Here is a 22246-nt window from a genome sequence, read left to right as displayed (position 1 = left end):
TTCTTTTTTCCAAAGTGCAAGACCTCGCATTTGCTCACATTGAATTCCATCAACCATTTCCTGGACCACTCCTCCAAACTGTCTAGTTCCTTCTGCAGCCTCCCCACTTCCTCAGGACTACCTGCCTGTCCACCTAACTTTGTATCATCGGCAAACTTTGCTAGAATGCCCCCAGTCCCTTCATCCAGATCACTAATATATAATGTGAACAGCTGTGGCCCCAACACTGAACCCTGCGGGACACCACTTGTCACCGGCTGAAAAGGGTCACCAAATACTGATGGCAATTTAAACTGCACACTTAGCAATTTATGTTGGGGCTTCTTCACCTGGAAATGCCAAACCCAACAGAAGTTCCAGGATTCATGAGGTATATTATAGGATGCAATTCCAGTGAAGTCATGTCCTGTTTTCTCACAGGAAGACACTGATGTTAAGGTCTGCCTTCAGTTCATTGCATTGTTTTAAACAGAGTTGTCAACCTCTGAAAAAGCACAGCCTCGCCCCGGAAAGTACTGTTACCCTCTTCAACTCTCTGATAATGTGCATCCTTTCTTTCTGTCCCTGAGAGTGTTTGCCACCCCCCTGTCTTGTCTCAAAAAATGTTCATACCCCTGATCTCTTATCCTGATGATATTCACCCACTTCTCTCACCCCAAAAGTGTTCACTGTGTTTCACCTCGTTCACCTGACACAAACAGGAAATGCTCATCCCAGCCTTCCCCACCCGCACCTGCACTCTCTGACTATGCTAACTCTTCTGCAGCAGATAGAGAGGAGCTAGGGATTCTCAAAGATGAGTCAAGAGTTGGAGTGTGGGTAGAGCTGAGCAGGGATAGGGTCAAGTGTTGCATTGAGCATTATCCATTACTGTATATGGGATGAGGTGAGTATTGCCTGGTGCAACAGAGAAGACTGGGGACAGGAGAGCTGCTATGTGAGTGCTGTTTGTGGTGCTGGGGGAAGGGTCAGGTGGCCACTACCGGAAGTGCAGGGGGACAGAGAGCTTTGAGCTCAATTCAGAGACTAGATAGTAAACACCGTCAACAAGTGAGGATGAATATTGCTCTGGGTGGTGGAGTGGTTTGACACGAGCTGATTTGTTTAATATCCTGAGTTGGTTTTACACATGCAATAAAAAGCTGTCAATAAATCTGCATAAAAACAAAGTATGTATTAGGCAAATAGTTCACATCTGCATGGTTCTGGCCATGATTTAGGATTGGTCTGAGAAGGATAAAACCAGCAACTAAAGTTCAAAGCTCTTAAGTAAGTAACAGGGTGTGCACATGTTGGGGAATTCCTCAGCGTCTTATAACATGTGACTGACTTAAATTAAGTCAGACATTTCTCCTTTCGGTCACCATTGCAAGCCCCTTTGATCCTAATGTTCTGGGTGTGAAAATCACCATTAGGTTGCAGCCCTTACTCCTAATATTTTCAGCAACAATCACGGTTAATGTTGTTGGTCAGGCCTTCCAGTTTCTTCAGAAATGCAAGGACATGCCTGATATTGGAGCTCTCCTTCATGGCCCAGTATCACCAGGGAAAGACGAGCTATGCTCCTTTCATTCTGGTGAGTTTTCATTCACTAACACACTCAAAATCTTTAGGCCATTTAAACAGCTTTGTGTATTTTTCCATAAATGAGTGTGCGTGAGGCCAGAAGGAAAGGTCACTGGGTGGCACAGTGGAAGGTAGGTTGTTTGCCAACTGGATAAATCGTGTGGAGAGGGGTGGATGGGTAAGGTGGCATTTCAGGATGGTATTTGACTACCATCCTGTCAAGGACAATTAGGGATGAGCGTTAATGCTTCCCCGGCCTGTGGTTTTCACATTTCCAAAATATCCAAATAAACTGTATATTCATTGGTTGTGAACAATGGAGATATACACATTGAAATATTTATGATTTAAATAAAAGGATATTCTATTCTGTTCTAAAAAAAACCCAGCATGATACATAGTAAAATTCCACCGTTCGTGTCTGTTTGTTGTGAATTTGCTTTCCTGTGCAAAGTTTGCCATACAATTTTTCACCCTTTGAGTTCAATCTTTGCTTTGTTATACTTTTAAAACAGAGGAAAGTTCGCTTCCTAGTGCAGAAAGTATGCACTACATATACACAGTTTGCAATGTTCTCTCTTTGTGAAAATGACTGTTTACAAGGGACATGATCCCGGCAAATTACAGGACTTTTCTGTAAATATAGTTTAAACCAATTTTGAGCTTGCATATATCAGAGAGAACTGACAACAGTAAATTGAGACCTTCTTACTATAAGAGCAGTACCTCCAATGATTGTACAATTAACACAGCAAGTATTTACAGGAAAACCAGTTTAGAGTACTAATTTTATTTATTACTGTCATATGTATCAAGGCACATTGAAAACTGATTTCTTACACGTTTTACAGGCAGATCATACTATACAATTGCATCAGGGTATCAGAACAGAGTGCAGGATACAATATTACAGCTGCTGTATGCTGTATTCCAAGTTGGTGAAATGGACAAGATTGGCTTATTCTGAAAAATTCACAACCTGATAAACAATTGTAGAAAGGGAAACTGCCCCTGCCATAATAAAAAAAAATCTTGCTGTGGTAAATGTCATTTATAAAATGATGACTACATTTTCTTACAGATAGCAATTTTAAAAGTCAGTATTCCACTTTAAGGAAAGTAAAATTGTATTTTCTGCTGCAACATAAACTTCTTCTGATGCCTTTTTATGTTAATTTGCAACTAAAATTGTTTTGGAAAATAAGTTATTAAAAGCATGATCAATGAGCTATTATCCTCTTCTTTTATTAACATGTTAATATGTCCTTTGGGATTGCACACTATTGCTGTAAAATAATGCATCATCTGACTCAGGACAAAGAATGTATGAAGTTTTCATTGAAGGTAAACATGCAGGTGCAGTGGCTGGTAAAGAAAGCAAATAATATACTGGCCTTCATGGTCAGAGGATTCCAGTACAGGAGCAGGGATGTCTTGTTGCAATTATGCAGGGCTTTAATGAGGCAACGCCTAAAGTACTTTGTGCAGTTTGGGTCCCCTTATCTAAGGAAGGCAAATACAACAAAGGTTTACCAGACTGATTCCTGGGATGATGGGACTGCCTTATGAGGAGAGGGGCTAAGAGATGCAGGAAGGATATTCCCAACGGCAGATGAGTCCAGAACCAGGGGTCACAGTCTAATGATACAGGGCATTTAGGGCAAAGCTGGTGAGAAATTTCTTTACCCAAAGAGTGGCGAACCTGTGGAGTTCAGTACCACAGAAAGCAGTCAAGGCCAAAACATTGTACGATTTCAGGAAGGAGTTGGATACAGCACTCGGGATTAACGGGATTAAAGGATATTGTGGAAAAGCTCAAATAGCCTATTGAGTTGGATGATCAGCCATGATCATAATGAATGGTGGAAAGGGCTAATTGGGAGAAAGTGAGAACTGCATAATCCTCCAACTCAGCACCGCTCTCTTGAACTGCCCTACCTGTCCATGCTCCTTCCCACCTATCGGCTCCACCCTCCACTCTGACTTATCACCATCTCCCACCATCCCCCAGCCACCTATTGCATTCCTAGCTACCCTCCCCCAGCCCCCCCCCCACAACACCCTCCTCCCATTTATCTCTCAGCCCCCTTGCTCCCCCACCCAGCATTCCTGATGAAAAACTTATGCTCAAAACGTCAACTCTCCTGCTTCTTGGATGCTACCTGACCGGCCGTGCTTTTCCAGGGTTAAATTTAACTTTAATTGTAAGACCTAAATCAATTATAGTTCTAGCACTTGGAAAGTGTAAATACTTGAAATTGGGATCGCCCAGAGATATTAATCATACAATAAAATGGATGAGAAAACATTTATTCAAGAAATGAAGAATTCAAGGACTTCATCACTAACCTGGTTTATTTTGCAATGGCCAGCAGTTGCTTGCTTTAGAGCCAACAGAAGTTACACAATTAAAGAACTGTCCAATCTCAGATCACCCCCTTCTCTCTCTCTCTCTCTCGTTCTATCTCACTCGCTCTTGCTCACTCACTCTCGTGCTCTCTCTCTTTCTCTTTGTCCCTCTCTCTCTCCCCAGCCATATTTGGAGGGGATAACTGCTTTCCTCCTAGCAGGCGTCCATGTAAGGCTCAAGGAGACAGTAACTTGGGACTTCTCGAGCATGACTACATCATTGCAACTCTCAGAATATGTGGCACACACCTCCAAAATCTGGTATCGATGGTTGCACATAAGCTGGATATTGACAGAGTCTGAGCTATAGCCATAGGTCAGTTACATTACAGCTATACATGGTATAACCGTAGGTCAGTTACACTACAGCTATACACGATATAACCATAGGTCAGTTACACTTCAGCTATACACGGTATAACTGTAGGTCAGTTACATTCAGCTGTACACGGTATAACCACAGGCCAGTTACATTACAGCTATACATGGTATAACCGTAGGTCAGTTACATTACAGCTTTACATGGTATAACCATAGGAGAAAGTGAGGACTGCAGATGCTGGAGATCAGAGCTGAAAATGTGTTGCTGGAAAAGCACAGCAGGTCAGGCAGCATCCAAGGAACAGGAGAATCGACGTTTCGGGCAGAAGCCCTTCAGGAATGAGCAAAGTGTGTCCAGCAGGCTGAGATAAAAGGTAGGGAGGAGGGACTTGGGGGAGGGGCGTTGGAATTGCGATAGGTGGAGGGAGGTCAAGGTGAGGGTGATAGGCTGGAGTGGGGTGGGGGTGGAGAGGTCAGGAAGAAGATTGCAGGTTAGGAAGGCGGTGCTGAGTTCGAGGGATTTGACTGAGATAAGGTGGGGGGAGGGGAAATGATGAAACTGGAGAAATCTGAGTTCATCCCTTGTGGTTGGAGGGTTCCCAGGCAGAAGATGAGGCGCTCTTCCTCCAACCGTCGTGTTGCCATGGTCTGGCGATGGAGGAGTCCAAGTCCAAGGTATAACCATAGGTCAGTTAGATTATAGCTATACACTGTGTAACCATAGGTCAGTTACACTACAGCTATACATGGTATAACCATAGGTCAGTTACACTACAGCAATACACGGTATAACCATAGGTCAGTTACACTACAGCAATACACGGTATAACCATAGGTCAGTTACACTACAGCAATACACGGTATAACCATAGGTCAGTTACACTACAGCTAAACCCGGTATAACCATAGGTCAGTTACACTACAGCTATACACGGTGTTACCATAGTTCAGTTACACTACAGCTATACATGGTATAACCATCGGTCAGTTACATTACAGCGATACACAGTATAACCATAGATCAGTTACACTACAGCTCTACACGGTATAACCATAGGCCAGCAACATTACAGCTACACACGGTATACCCATAGGTCAGTTACGTTACAGCTATACACGGCATAACCATAGGTCAGTTACACTACAGCTATACACTGTATACCCATAGATCAGTTATACTACAGCTATACACGGTATAACCATAGGCCAGTTACATTACAGCGATACACGGTATAACCACAGGTCAGTTACATTACACCTATACACAGTATACCCATAGGTCAGTTATACTACAGCTATACACGGTATAACCATAGGTCAGTTACATTACACCGATACATAGTGTAACCGTAGGTCAGTTACATTACAGCTATACACAGTATAACCACAGGTCAGTTACATTACAGTGATACACGGTATAACCACAGGCCAGTTACATTACAGCGATTCACGATGTAACCGTAGGCCAGTTATATTACAGCGATACACGGTATAATCATAGGCCAGCTACATTACAGCTACACATGGTATAACCACAGGTCAGTTACACTACAGCTGTACACGGTATAACCATAGGCCAGTTACATTACAGCGACACACGGTATAACCATAGGTCAGTTACATTACAGCTACACGCAGTATAAACATAGGTCAGTTGCATTACAGCGATTCAAGGTGTAACCGTAGGTCAGTTACATTACAGCTATACACGGTATAACTGTAGGTCAGTTACGTTACAGCTATACACAGTATAACCGTAGGTCAGTTACATTACAGCTATACACGGTATAACTGTAGGTCAGTTACATTACAGCTATACACGGTATAACCATAGGTCGGTTACATTACAGCTATACACGGTATAACCGTAGGTCAGTTACATTGCAGCTATACACGGTATAACCATAGATCAGTAACGTTACAGCGATACACGGTATAACTGTAGGTCAGTTACATTACAGCTATACACAGTATAACCGTAGGCCCGTTACATTACAGCTATACACTGCATTACCATATGTAAGAAAAACAAGAAGCAAAGTTAAAAAGACAAACATCAAAGTCGCTCTCCAAATGCAGCAGACCAGCGTAGGGCACCTCCACGTATGTTTTGAGATGAGATAAGCTTTTGCTTAAAGACAGAGCTATGTTTGAAAATGACCTGGTATTGTAATTAACTGGGTGAAACTTTCCACACCTTTGAGTGGCATGGCCCATGGAGAGAAAGTTGGGAAAATACGAAGAAATCGAAAGAATCATATTATTTAAGTCATAGAAATGTTATATGTACTGCCTTTAATGTAGTAAAATGTCCCATAGCGCTCCACAGGAGATTTGTAAAGCTAAACGTGACATTAAACCTCACAAGGAGATATTGGGCAAATCTCCCCTCAATGTCAGAGGCTGGATATGCAACTTAATATATTAGAAAGGCCATAGTGTACAATGCTACAAACAGAAGACCATGATTTACCCGCACAGATACACAAACATTGTTGGGCTATGTTGCATGTGTAGAATTGGTCGCACCGTATGCCTTTTTTTCATTCATTCACAAGACGTTGCTAGCTAGGCCAGCTTTTATTGTCCATCCTCAAATGATCTTGAGCATGTGGTGGTGACCTGTGGTAGTCCGTGCCACGTAGTCACACCCAAAGTGCTTTTAGGATATTGGAAACAGGATATTGACTCCAACAAATAAAAGAACATTGATATAGTTGCCGGTGGTCCAGGTATGAGTCAGAGAAGAGTGCGTAGCAAGTCAGCATCACTGTGAAGCAGACAAGGAAAATGTGCACAACAAGTCAGCACCACTGTGAAGCAGTGGGATGAGGACCTGTGTTAGAAAGTCATGGTGGTTGAAAGCTGGTGGCAGACAGTCCCTTCAAGCTGTTTCTATCTGTCATAAACGTCATCGGTTCTATAAGGCAGCACCAGTCAAAAAACAAACACCTAATCATTTCATTAATAAAATGTGCCATCATGGGAAAGCAGGTAGATGATTGGTGGGTACTTCTTCAGTGTCTCTTTTGATTGGTTGCATGGCAGGTGACAGAAAGTAAGGATAATGATTAAGTACTCAAATTGGCAGGATGTGACTAGTGGTGTCCCAGAAAGATTTGTGTTACGGTCTCAATTATTCACATTATTTATTAATGACTTGGATAATGGTGAAGAAAGTCACACATCCAATTTTTCTGATGACACAAAGTTAGGTGACATTGTAGACCGTGTAGATGATAGCATGAAATTACAAAGTAATATTGATGGACTAGGGTTAATGGGTAAAACTGTGACAGATGGAGTTCAATGTAAACAAGCGTGAGGTTATTTATTTTGGACCTAAATGGAAAGACTGGAGTACTTTTCTAGATGATATGGAGTTAAATGTAGCCGATGTCCAAAGTGACTTGGGGGTTCAGGTGCATAGATCTCCAAGATGCCACAAACATGTGCAGAAAATAATCAAAAAGGCTAATGGAATGCTGATCTTTTTATCTAGAGGACTGGAGTATAAGGATACAGATGTTATGCTGCAATTATACAACTTGATTGACCCCACTTGAAGTACTGAGAAGATCTGAGTACCATACATTAAGAGGGATATGTTGGCCTTGGAGGAAGTACAATGTAGGTTTGCAGAACTGATACTTGAATTTCAGGGGTTAAGGTATTAGGTGAGTTTATACAAATTAGGCCTGTTTTCTCAAGGAGTTTGAAGGTTAGTGGGTGATCTGATTGAAGATATTAACAGGAAAAGACAGGATAAATAAAGTTAAACAATTTCCACTGGTTGTGGATTCTAGAATTGGGGGTATAGTCTAGAAATTAGGGCCAGACCATTCAGGAGAGATGAAGCACTCTACACACAAAAATTAGAGGTTTCGAACTCTGTTCCACAAACAGCAATTATGCTAGATCAGTTGTTAATTTTAAATCTGTGAGACACATTTTTTTTTTAAGTAAAGGTATTAAGGATATTAGTCAAAAACAGGTATATGGAGTTAGACACAGATCAGTCATGATATCATTGAATGGCAGAACAGGTTCAAGGATAACTATTTTATTTATCTATATTAAGTTCTCTTTAATCATATGTCTTCCCAAACTTGGATGCCTTAAGGAGGCTATTTACATAGTCCCTTATACTCAGCATTACCGGCTGATCAGCTTAACAGACTTCGATAATGCTCTTGTTTCTTGCTGTTTTTATACTAAGCATGCACTGACTGCCAGCAGAACGCTCCCAGAAGGTTAGGAAAGGAAAAGTAAATGAATGGATCTTCTCCCACTTCACTGAAACTTCACACTTACCAAACTCCATCATACTCTGCGCCAACTGAGCTCTGTTCACTCTGAGATGCTACCACTGTGCCATAAGTCCTCCTCGTGTCAACTGATAAAATCTGTGAATAAATCTTCATGAGAAAATGCAGGCTGTTCCCCACTAATAAATTACATGTTCCTAGATACACACCTAAAATGGAAACTGTCTATCCCATTGTGTTGAGCTCTAGCTATACAATTTAACATTGGATCTAGATACACCGATAGTTAATCTACTGTGGTGATCCATCTGGAAAAACAGCTCATCACTTGATTTGAGTTTTCTTGAACCAAATATTGGGGCAGATTATTTGAGGTGTGGCAACATACAGATTGCCACTCTAGCAGTATTAGTAAGTGGAGATTCCACTTGGGGTCCTTCAGTGCTTCCAATCTGACAATTCCTTCATAGCACAGAACTAGGTAAACCATATACCCTCTTTCAGGTAATCAGCTGCAAAATGTTAGGCTATGAGATGTTAGGGTGGAGGGAAGGTAGAGTGCCAAGGGTAGGATGTCAGATGAGTGGGGTGGGATGTCATCTGGGGTGGGCTAGGATGTGGAGTATGTTGTCAGGTGGGGTAAGGAGTAGGGTTTTTGATAGGTATGATACTAGGTGAGCAATGTGCCATCTGGGGAGGGGGTAGGATCCCAGGGGGTATTCTTTGTGAGTATGGGGTAAGGGGTGTCAGATGCATAGTAAAGGAAGTCATTTGGATTGGGCAAAAGCTGCCAGGTGGATAGAGTGCCCAGTAATTAATATGACAGTAATAGGGGTAGGGTGCCAGGTGGGCAAGATGTGAACTGGGAAAAGAGAAGTGTGCCTAAGGTTCAAAGTGACAAGTGAATAAAGCAGTGCTTAGAGTAGGGTGGAATTGGTGGGAGAAATCTGGTCTGACAGAAGGCAAGGAGAGTGAGTCTTGATTCTGGAGGCTTTGGGTATGGTGGAGTTGGGGTGGGTGTTCAGGCCGTGTTTGACAAGAGATGGGTCATAACCAGCGTGGAATCCCTGTTGGGTTTGAGGCAGTAAGATCATGGGGGAAGAGGGAGTGGGGAGGATAGTGGGGAGGTGGGCTGGGTTGTGTTATGTTGGAAGGTCAGGCTTGGTAGGGTTGGGGAGACGGGGTGGTGATGGTGTTTGGATTGTGTCCAGAGGAGGAGTGGTGTCACGTCCCATCGGGATGTTGTGTCAGTGTCTGGGGTATGTGTAGTTGGGAATATGTGAGGTTTAAACATGGGTCTGTTATATAGTTAACCAGGAGTTAACCTTTCCTGAGTATCTATTTTCCTTCATTTTATCAGAACACTCCAAATTTTCTGATTTAAAGGGAGACTTTGAGAGGGCTCCAGGCCTAGAGGAATTGGCCCAATGGAAATTTCAACTTCCCAGTCAGTTCCTTTGGAGTGTGCTATGATGAGGATTCCACAGAGCCCCTATAAGCAACTGTCAACTACATTGGAATAATGACTGGCCAATGGAAAATATGGGCAATTGTGACTTTGTTGGTCACAATCAATTTAGACCCCAAAAGGAGATGTATTTGAATAACTGAGCACTGAAGTAAAGACAAAGTCAATTTTATTTGTTTATTTTCAGATGTGATTTCCTAATTTAAGAAGCTTTGAAGGGTCAATTATCAACAGTTGATATTGTTCCCCATGCCATTGTTGGATATTGGAGATTTGCCAGCCTCTGATTCACTGGCATATTTTGCAGCAATGTTGGAGGGAAAGGATTTCTGTTCCTGGCGCCATAATTTATGAAGAAGACAGCAACAGCCAGACAAGCAGCCGAGGTTGCTGATGATTTTGAGGTTCTAGGTGCCTTCCAAGGCTGGTTACTGGAGGACAAGGTCTACACATTCTGAGCATGATTCATGATACCGTGTGCAACCCTCTATCTGAGGCAGAGAGCGTGTTTCATGCCGTCCATTCATCAACCAGGGCCAGAGTGTAGGGCTCTTAAAGATTCTGTTGCTTGGTCTAGTCTGGGGGGTGGGAAGCTCTCTGGTGTAGTCCAGACAGAGTGTGCAGACAATGAGGAAAGGTCCTGAATGCAAAGGAACTGGTGGAATCTACCTCCTTCTGATAAGGAAGACAAAGATATTGGGAAGGAGAAGCTGACATTGTCCATGACAGAGCTCAGCTACAGTGTGTTCTACAAACCAGTTAAAATGTCATCAACACCCACCTCCAATTGAAGACAACTGGTTGCATCAGAGAAATGTTGACTAGCAATGTTAGGTAAGGTGTAAATGTAGGGGTATGGGTGGGTTTCGCTTCGGCGGGTCGGTGTGGACTTGTTGGGCCGAAGGGCCTGTTTCCACACTGTAATGTAATCTGTAATCTGTAATGTTTGGTCGTGATGCCAAAATCTGGTTAGTATTGTGGAGACAAAGGTTCAGCCACTTTTGGTTTTATTTCTGTTCACTTTTCCTTCCTGTAAGTAAAAACTCATATTTATGTTTTATTATTTGTATGATTGAGGAACATTACAAGTAGGTAAGCAGTGGACAATGATAAAATGCAGGTCCACTGTGGGGACTGGAAGAGAACTGACTTAAAGCGTGTTCAAACAGGACGTAGCAACAGACAAGTAAAGTTTGTGTGGCATCAGTGTAAACAGCAATGGGATTGTATGAATGAAGGAGTGTCAGTCATGCTGACTGTAGTGGGCTGTAGAGCTTTATGGCTGCTGTGTTAATACATTGCTAGTGAGGAGCAGTGCTGGATTGCCAATGTTATCTGGGTGAACAGCGACATTTCAAAGATGGCATGGATGAAAGGGGCATGGTGTTTTCGTAGATGTTCTTTGTATCCCTTGAGTGGCAACCTACAGTGGGAACAGCATGTGATAAGATGGGATGAAAATCTACTGTGGGAGATTGCTATAGAGGTAGGGATGGTATTAATCTGGATAGTTTTGTAAGATACAGTGGGAAACCTTGCTAGGCCTCACCATGAATAACCTTCCAAAAAACTACCTCTGATATAGCCAAAAAAATTCAAGATTCAACCCTAAACTTTAGTGAACAATCAAAGCAATCAATTTGTTTCTCTTTATTACTTTAATCTAGAATAAAAGAACCCGAAAGCAGGTTGTTTTAATAAACTCAAAAATAACGCATTTATTATTGGCATAACTTATTCTTACAATAAGTTGCTAAACTGGTTATCAACTAAGCTCCTTTACACAATTAAACTGTATTTCCTTAATTCCCACACAAACATATATTCATATAGTGACAAGACAGTCTGTATATTTGAAAAATTTGCGAGACTTCAAAAACTTATAAAAAGAAAATAAAGTCAAGGGTTCAAATTCGGAAGATAGAATGAATTACCTTCTCACAGATCCCGTAATTTCCTGTTAACAAGATCCATAACAAAATGGTGGAAGATCGTCAGTTCAGATTTAGATGGGAAAAGTTAAGCATCCTGATAATTGAAAGTTTATCAAGCTTTTCAAACTCCATCACTGAAAGAGAAAGAGCTTTTTAATCAGCTTTATTTTAAGGACTTTTCTCTCACAGATGAAGAGCAGGAGCATTGTTTTTACTTGCAGTCCTATCCACAACTGCCACAATTGTGTGCACTGATATGGCATCTTTAGTTTAGAGGCTGGTTGCTTGGTAACCTGTAACACAGAGCAAAAGGTTGTTCCAAGTCTGTTTGTCCAAATATTAAGCCATAAAATCCATCTCCTATCTCTTCTTAAAGAGATTGTCTCCTGTTCCAAAAATATTTGCTTTTGCAATAAACAGCAAATGATCTACAGTCTTCCTTGACTATTGACTTTTGTAAACAATAGGTAAACCATCTACTTTTTGGCCTTTTAACTTGTCATGTGAGCAATTGGAAATGGCAATACCTCCTCAAACCAGTGTTGTCCAAACAGTTCCATCTATCGATTCACATAATCCATGAATATATTATAACATTTTAAAATATTTGTTTTCCTGCAGCATATTGTACGCTGACATTGTGGGTTTTACACGCCTGGCTAGTGAATGTTCACCTGGAGAGCTTGTGCACACACTCAATGAGTTATTTGGCAAATTTGATCAAATTGCAAAGGTAAGCAGCCCTTACTGAAAAACAGAATGATACTGTGAAATGTTAGTGCTTAAACATTATTCACGCTATTTTGCATTTGCAATTACAATTGATTTTTACACTGCGTTTTATTCAGGAAAATGATTGTATGAGGATCAAGATTTTAGGGGACTGCTACTACTGTGTTTCTGGTTTACCAATATCTCTACCCAACCATGCCAAAAACTGTGTTAAAATGGGGTTGGACATGTGTGAAGCCATAAAGTAAGTTAAATTTTCAAGTTCTTCTAGTTTTATAAATAGAACTAAATCTAAGTTTATTCTCCAGCAGTACTTTTACTACTGGAAGCATATATGAATCCGTAAATGTTAATCTTTGTTACATTTTGTAAGCTTGATTTCATGCTGAATGGTGATAGGAGGCACAGCATAGAGTGATACAGGGGTTGACCAGGTTTCCTAAACTGAACTAGTCCTATTTGCCTGCATTTGGCCCATATCATCTAAACTTTCCTATCCATGTACCTGGTCTAAATGTCTTTTAAATGTTATAATTGTACTCCCCTCTACTTCCTCCTCTGGCAGCTCGTTCCATATGCCCACCATTATCTTTGTGAAAACATTGCCTTTTAAATCTTTCCCCTCTCACCTTGAACCTTTGCCCTCTAGTTTTAGACTCACTACCCTGGGAAAAAGACTTTGGCTATTCACCTTATCTGTGCTCCTTATGATTTTAAAAATCTCAATAAGGTCACCCCTCAGCCTCTTGTGATGCCACTTTCAAGGAACTATGTACCTGGCACTCCTAGGTTTTCCTGTTTGACAATACTCCCAAGTGCCCAACCATTAACAGTGTAAATCCTGCCCTGATTTGTCTTAACAAAATGCAGCACTTCACATTTATCTGAATTAAACTCCATCTGACATTCCTCGACCCACTGGCACATGTGATCAAAATCCCGTTTTACTCTTAGATAACCTTCTTCACTGTCCACGATCCCACCAATTGTGTTGCCATCTGCAAGCTTAATAACCATGCCTCCTATAATTTCATCCAAATCATTTATATAAATGATGAACAACAATGGACACAGCACCAATCCTTGTGGCACACTGCTGGTCATGGGCCTCCAGTCTGAACAACAACCCTCTAACACCACCCTCTGTCTCCTGCCATCAAGTCAATTTTGTACCCAGTTGGCTAGCTCTCCCTGGATCCTATGCAATCTAACCCTCCCATGCAGTCTAACATGTGGAATCTTGTTGAAGGCCTTGCAAAAGTCCATGTTGCCAACGTCTACCGCTCTGTTTTCATTTATCTTCTTGGTCACCTTATTGAAGAGCTCAATCAAGTTTGTGAATATGTATTTCTGTTTCAAGGGCTTTGTCCATAAAACACTTTTCTTTGTATAGTAGATATTTATAAAAGTTCTTGAATAAACAAATATACATTAAATTATAATGAATTTAGTAGTGACAGATCAATAAAAACCATTGGAACACCAATATTTAACATCCTTAGAAAGCAATGGATTAGATGTTTGGTTTCCCCATGTTGATAAACTAACAAACTGAACTTTGTTTCAAGGTAGTGTGGTAGTTGTTAGGATAGAAATATTGAATGGAGACCAGATACTTGCTTTAAGAGACAAATTTTAACGCAGTATCCATCTTATGTTGACCAATTAATAGTGATGTTATTAGTGGTCTGTCAGATGACACAATGGTCTGTAATTGATGTGCTGGTTGCAATGACATATAAAACTATGCAACAATGAGATTATCAGCAAAAAAAACTTCAAGCACTTCTTGTTTAAATTATTTTAAACTTTAAATTAAACAAAATCTTCTCCTCCCATTCACTGCTAATGCTTTATTACAATTAAAGTTAACTGGTTGACTTCACTCATACAAATAGAAATAGTAGAGTAGAGCACTGTTTGCATTTTGGTTAATTAGCTTTCCTTACAAATGATTCAGCAAAAGGCACTCAGTTATGAACAGGTCTGTGAACAAAGACAAAGCTGAGTATATGAAGCACTGGACAAAATCCAGGTACTGAATAAAAGCTGCTAGCAATACTCAGCAGGTCAGGCAGCATCGGTGAACTTTTCCACTTCAGTGACCTTTCATCAGAACTGAGAAAAATGAGAAATGTAACAAAATTGGAAAATTCTGCCATCTTTGCTTCCAATTTCCATCTTTCAGTTTCACATGCTCCAGCTCCAATGGGTCGTTTCCCATCCTCTACTTTCTGTTTCCATTCTTGGTGCTATTATTTCATATCACAATCATTATCACTGACTCTCACTGCATGACACCCAGGTTCTGGTGACCTGTCATTTTAATTCTCCAACTTGCTGTCATGCTGCCGTCTCAGTCGTTAACCGACTGCTGTATTCCACTGAGACTCAACATTGAGTTTAACAAGTTCAGACCATAATGTCTGACACTGCTTTGTTTCCTTTCTTTGATTGTATTGGGTTTTTTTTGTTTCTTATTTATGCTTTCAGCCTCCTGTGATGCCACTTTCAAGGAACTATGTACCTGGCACTCCTAGGTTTTCCTGTTTGACAATACTCCCCAGTGCCCAACCATTAACAGTGTAAGTCCTGCCCTGATTTGTCTTAACAAAATGCAGCACTTCACATTTATCTGAATTAAACTCCATTATCCGTACACATACTTTAGGCACATGTTTTGTTTCTTTGCCAACGTTTTTGACCCTATAAAGCTAATTCTTAAGTCTTTCTTGTCTTTCACCTTTCTTTTGTCCTTGTCCCACCCAGCCTTTGCTCAAAACGTACATCAGTTCTAACTTTTCTCAGTTCTGATGAAAGTTCATTAGCATGCAATGTTAACTCTGTCTCTTCGAAGATGCAGATAAACCTGTTGAATTTTGCCAGTATTTACTGTTTCTATTTCCGGTTTCTTGAACCTCTTTTTCAATTAAAATGCTTGTTGTTTCCTGGGTTATTTTTTAGAACAACAGATTATTGAAGAGATTAGATATATTGCAGACAAACTAGCAACTACAGAGCAATCAGATCATGACGGTTTCGGATAGGAATGATCACCAAGTGGACATAGAGTCCCCTCTTCGCTCTCAACTGAGCACATCAAGTTGCATGGCTATGTTAAATGTGATAGATTCAGAACAAATGAAGTAGCTAGGATTTGGCCTTTAGGGCTATCAGGCACAGCAGTTTGTATTCCACCACAATTTGTGACCTCCTAGGTATGCATTTCACACAGGTTATCATTATACTCACACCAGCAGGTTGGTCCTAGTTCAGTGGGAGAGGTAGAAGAGCAAGCCTGGAGAAACACCATGCATTCTTTTAAATCAGATACCCATTTGATGAAGCTGCAATTCAGGACAGTAGGCATTCTGAACAGCAGAATCAGCAGGTGATAGCCAGAGCTATGTAATCACATAACCAATGGATCAGAGCTGAAAATGTGTTGCTGGAAAAGCGCAGCAGGTCAGGCAGCATCCAAGGAGCAGGAGAATCGATGTTTCGGGCATGAGCCCTTCTTCATGCCCGAAACATCGATTCTCCTGCTCCTTGGATGCTGCCTGACCTGCTGCGCGTTTCCAGCAATACATTTTCAGCTCTGATCTCCAGCATCTGCAGTCCTCATTTTCTCCCCTAACCAATGGATCAGGTCAGTCCTGCCACATTCAGTCATGAATGGTGATGAACAATTTAACAAATAAAGGGAAGTATATTTTGTAAACATTTCTACCCTCCAGCATGGTAAAATCTAGAGCATGCTGGATAAGGCTCAAGCATTTGCAACTACCTTCAGCCACAAATGATAAGTGATGATTCATCTTGGTCTCCTCCTGAGGTCTCCATCTTCACAACTGCCAGTCTTCAGACAATTCAGTTCACTCCATGTGACAGCTGATGGTGCCAGATGCAGCAAAATCTATGGATTCTGACAATATCTTGGCTGTGTTTTGAATATTTATAATTCACAACCAGCTGTTCCAATGCAATTCCAATACTGACATCTACTCAAGAAAGGAAAATTATCTTGGTATGTCCATCCAAAAGAACAAAACAAATCCATGCCAGCCAACTACTACTCCCATCAAACCACTGGCAATCGGCCACAGATTGATGCAAAGGATAATTAATAATGCTATCAAGAAGTAATTACATATTAATACCTGTTCACCAATGCTCAGTTCATATTGTGCCCAGACAAAGGCAGCAAACTTGATTGGCACTACTTCAGCACCTTAAATATTCACTCCCTCAATCACAGGTGTATGTGCATATCAACTAAAAGAGGCATGACAGTAATATTTCAAGCACCTTCTAAACCTGTGATGTTACCTCCAAAAAGGCAACAGAAACATGAGAACACACCTCTCTTCAGGTTGCATGTCATCCTGCCTTTGAAACAATTGATTATTTGTTCAATATCTACCAAACAGCCCTGAGTGTATCTGCATCACACAAACTGTTACAGAAGGTAGCTTATTACTAGTTCCAAGAACAATTTCAGATGGGCAGTGAGTGCTAACAATATCGACAGTGCAGACATCCTGTACATGAATACAAAAATATAAGATAAATGGACGGTTAGATGAAGGGTACCATTTAGGAGCCAAAAGCTGACAGAGACAGAGGGCATGGTTACTTTTCATTTGTCTTCACTGAAGAAGAGGATATTGTAGTAGAGCGATAAAGAAGTAGTTAGTTGCAATATTGCATACAATAAAATAGAGGAAATTGAGATACTGGTAGTTCTCAAAATAGAAAAGACAATGGGTTTAAATACTGTGCATCCTACATTACTAAATGAAGTAAGAGTAGAAATTATGGAAGATCTGTTTGTAAAAATCCTCCAACTTTTCTTACCTATAGTGTTGGGTCAGAGGACTGAAAGACTGAAATGCTGCTTCTCAACTTAGAAAAGAGAAAATAGATAAATCAGGCAACTGTCAGTCTAATGTTAGTGATGGTGAAACCTTTAGAAACAATAATCCAAACAAAATGATTTGGCATTTTGAACAGTGAGGGCTAATAAATGAAAGTCAATCAGGAGTTGTTGTAAATGTATACCTCCAAGTATCTTGAGATTTGTACCTCTTTGAAAGTGTATAATTATTCAGTTTATGTTATCTTGCTCATTATTCCCTCAAAATTCTGTTTGACTAACTTGTTGAGGTCTTTGATGAACTAATGTTATGAAGAGTTATATGGTTGATATTGTGTATATGGACTTTAAAAAGATGTTTAACAAAGTAGCATACAATAAACCTGTTACTTTAATGAAAAATGGCAGCATACCCACAAAATTAGCTAAGGGACAGACAGCAGAGAGTTGTGGTGAATGGTTGTTTTACAACGGAGGAAGATTTGCAGTGGTATCCTATATGGATTAATACAAGGAGCACTTTCTTGATAAATATTTATGATCTGCACTTGGGGTTTACAACACATAAATTAAGTGTGTGAAGATAACTCTAATCCCAGAAAAATAGTAAGCCATGAGAAGGACAGTATTAGACTTCTGAAGAACCTTGCCAACCTGCTGAAATGATGAACTTATGATAGATGTAATGCAGAGAAACATGAAGCGATACATTTTGGAGGGAATAATGAGCAAGACAACATAAACTGAATAATTATACGCTTTCAAGGAAGTACAAATCTCAAGATACTTGGAGGTATACATTTACAAAACAGAACTGGTTGAGAAGAGTGATGAGATGCTTACGCGATCCTTAACTTCTTAACTGAGGTATAGAATATGAAAGCAAGGACATTACGCCAGCTGTTCAGAGAAAACAAGTTGAATCTGAGTACATACTAGACAACATGCCAAGTCTTCAGAGAGATGCAAAATAAATTAACAAGATATTAACCAAGGCCACAGAACTTTATTTTGATGGAGAGACTGAAAATATTAGGTCTGCTTTTCTTAAAGCAGAGAAGATTGAGATTGTATAATGGTATACAAAATCATGAATGTACTTTGATAAGGTAGTATTTTCTTTGGCAAAAGAATCAATAACCGGTGGCACTTGTAAATGCTGGTATTCAGAGAAATCTGGCATTATAAGGCCACAAGAACTGTATCATTCTCAATACCATGTACAATCTCACCTTCTTTCCAATTCAGCTCTAGTATGTAGGATCTCTTCCTTTCCCACTCAATCAACTTGGCCCTTGAATTGTCATCAATGGTAGTTTCTATCAGGTTTCTAGATGCTGTTTACAATAACAAGTCATATGTCTATGAACTCTCTGTAATTTGGTGATCTTATTCCTAAGGATGTACACTTCCAGAATTTCTTTTTAACTGACTGACCAATAATTCTTGGTACATGATCTGGTCCTAGGACACTCTTTTGAGTGTCTGAGCTATTCACATCATATTTTAGGCATTAAACATTCTTATCTTCTTTGTACATCTCCCATGTTAGAGCTTCTGGAATTCTATATTATTTCTACGAAACAGAAACCAACTTTTTTGAAGAAAACTTTGCTGGTTTTCAATGAATCATAGAATCCCTACAGTGTGGAAACTAGCCATTTAGCACAACAAGTCCACACTGACCCTCCAAAGAGTAACCCACCCAGATCCATTACTCTAGACTAGTTCACCTAACCTGCACATCTTTGGACTGTGGGAGGAAACCAGAGCACCCAAAGGAAACCCACAGAGAAAGTGCAAACTCCACACAGACAGTTGCCCGAAGCTAGAATAGAACCCGGATCCTTGGCACTATGAGTAAGCAATGCTAACCACTGAGCCACTGTGCCTCCAGAATTGATCCCAGCTTCCATCAATCATCACTACAACCCAGACTCTAGTTCAGGATATGACCCAATTTCCAGACATTTGTGAGCAGCCAGATGTTTAAGTCTGATCATAATGCATTATAATTTGGCCCGAGGCCTGATAGCAGGAGGTGCCTCAGATATTATAGTAATAGCAGGTCGACAATAGCCAAAACTCAGGCAAGTCAGACAATCAGTTTGCCCAGTTTGGTTGCATGGTAGATTTCATGACCACCTCTATTTTGGAAAAAAACCCAAATGTTGGATAATTCAATAGCTGTATCTTTTTTATGTTGATTATGCAGATGAATGTGCTGACAATATTGGTCAATGCAAAGGTGACTGTCTCTCACATGTAGTACACTGTTTGATATCTTATGTAAAGAAAAAAAGTAGATTGCTTGAAGAAAGTGACTGCCTCTGGCCTTTTTTATGTTGGTTACAAGTTATCTTGAAGCTGACGTATAGTTGTTTGAAGTGGTGCTGATTATTCTTTGTCATTGTCAGATATGCATATCAGATCCTGTACGTTAATGCTATAATGGAGGGATTCAGCCATGAAACTTTCCGATTGATCAGTCATGAGCCTTCTTTCATCTTGGACAATTTCAATGATAAAGTTGTGCAGTTTTGCCATTTTAAGAGTAACCCCAATATTCACTTCTAGATGATCTACTGCTGGCGAACATTAAATGGCTTATCACTTCCAGAGCTGGAGTATTATAATGTCCCTTTTTATGTGTTTTGGTTAAAGAGCACTTCCAAGAGATGTTTTGAGCAAATTAGTAGAACATTTTGCCGGGTGCTCTTATCTCTGCAATAGAATTCCAAATTTGTATCCAATTATACCAAGCCCTCTATCAGGAGCTCTAGTTAATGCAATCTGCCCTAATGTTCAATTTTATTTTTGTTTCTCAGGAAACATTCAGACCATTGTCATTTGTAGTAGTGATGTTGATTGTGGAGTAAGTGTCTTAAGGAAAATGGGCTACAGTTTAACATTTCAAGTGGTCGTCAGCATCCCTTGCTAGTGTATTGAAGTTTCAACCATGATCTGTGTTAGCTGATTAGGGTGCGATATGAATGCACAATCTGCTGGCTTAGAAGCAAGAGCGCTATTGTTCAGTCAAGGCTGACATTGAAAGGATTGAAAGTGCTTTCTCTTATGTTATCTATTAAATTAAAATATTGAAATACACAAAAACAGACAGCCTTAAAGAATTTGTAATATCTTGTGAGGCAAATAACATGTAATTGAAATAATGTTTGATATGTGAAAACATTGTTGAATTAGACATTTTAAAAGCAACAAGGAGAAAATATACCACGTTGGAGCATTTTTGTCGCAGTAGAAATTGTAAAATGAAATTTATAAATGCTGAAGTTTGAATGTTGCACCTGTTTGTAATACATTGTTGGATCTGATCTGCTTCAAGAACCCAGACTCGAGCAGATGTTTTCCTGGAATATCCGATTCTATTGTATTGCCTGTGCAGTCCTTCAGCATTTTCTACAGTGTGCGATTTGATTCCATTATTGATGGACAGACAAACCAACTTGAGACCTCGCAAAGCTGCTGTGATTCCACAATAATGCAGCAGCGTAAATCATGTGAAAAAGTACAATGTATAATGTATCATGCTCAATGCAATGGTCTAATAATCAGCCAGTTGTCAGGATTGATTGATTTTCTAGATTAGTTTATTTAAAACAGTGAAACAAAATCAGTTTATGAAGCAGACATTACAGCAACCAACCAGTTTTTGCATATGCCACATGCAAATCCAAAGCAGACTAACTCGCATCATTATACAGTACATGGAATCCTTAAAGGTGAACTCCTAAGGGACACATACAATATACATACAATATAATGCATAAAATATGCTGTAATTAATTTATCCTCTGTTAACAGTTGTAACTATATTGTATTTGGCTGGAGTAAAATACTTTATGGTTACTTCTTTATAATTTTAGTTTTTTTCCTCCATCTCATAATGATAAAAATAGTCAATTCATAATGAAGGGCTCAAAGTCATAGATACAACATAAAAAAAGTTAATTAAAATGCACCCGGCTATAGTCTGACAGGATGACAGCCATAGCAATGAGCCCACCTTCTGGTCAAGTAAGTACACCAAGTCTTCCTCTGCCCACCAATGCAACTGCACAGGTAAAGAGCCATTCTACCCACTATGGGAAGAGCTTCACTGAGTCTAATGCCCTACATGAGCCTTGGTGAATACTTGTGAAGGAGAAGATTTTCTTTGTGGGGGATTCTGCAAAATTCTTCTATGTGTCAACCACTTGCTGGTTCACACACCTACAACAGGGTAGGCAGCACGCAGCTTGAGCTGTAAGCTCCAAGTTTGGTGCTGCTGTAGGCTCCACTTAGCCATCTCCTCTCCAGACAACTGTCCAGAGGCTGGGTGCAATTGATGGCTCCCAAACCTCAGGTACCTGCCATGGGTGTGCACATGATGTGACTTGCTAGCAATCACTTTCACATTTCAATTTGAATTTTTTCACAAAATAAATAAAACCATAAAAGAGTAGTTAAAGGAAGGTGAGGCCAATTAAGAGTAAAAAAAAGACCTTCTGGTGAAAGCATTGTTCAGATATTAAAGAGTAGTTTGCATCTGTTTTCACTAAACAACAGGATGATGTCAGTTAAGAAATAGTACTCAAGCATTTCATCAGTCTGAATGGAATGCATCCTAGGGTGCTGAGGGATATAAAGGTGAAGATAGTATAAGCTCTGA

General features: G+C 40.1%; 1 protein-coding gene across 2 annotated transcripts in view; it reads left to right on the top strand.

Annotated features, from left to right (window-relative positions):
- The window catches only part of LOC122549721 (adenylate cyclase type 2-like), a 625439-nt gene that overhangs the window by 456749 nt on the left and 146444 nt on the right, over positions 1 to 22246 (top strand). For both annotated transcript variants that reach the window (XM_043689618.1, XM_043689619.1), the window contains 2 exons: positions 12588 to 12699; positions 12815 to 12942. In XM_043689618.1, coding sequence (XP_043545553.1) covers positions 12588 to 12699; positions 12815 to 12942 — 240 coding nt within the window. The remainder of the gene's footprint in view (positions 1 to 12587; positions 12700 to 12814; positions 12943 to 22246) is intronic.

The sequence above is a fragment of the Chiloscyllium plagiosum genome, chromosome 5 (genome assembly GCF_004010195.1).
Source record: "Chiloscyllium plagiosum isolate BGI_BamShark_2017 chromosome 5, ASM401019v2, whole genome shotgun sequence".
Taxonomy (NCBI): domain Eukaryota; kingdom Metazoa; phylum Chordata; class Chondrichthyes; order Orectolobiformes; family Hemiscylliidae; genus Chiloscyllium; species Chiloscyllium plagiosum.
The sequence above is the reverse complement of the archived record's forward strand: the minus strand, read 5'-3'. Positions and strand labels throughout refer to the sequence as shown.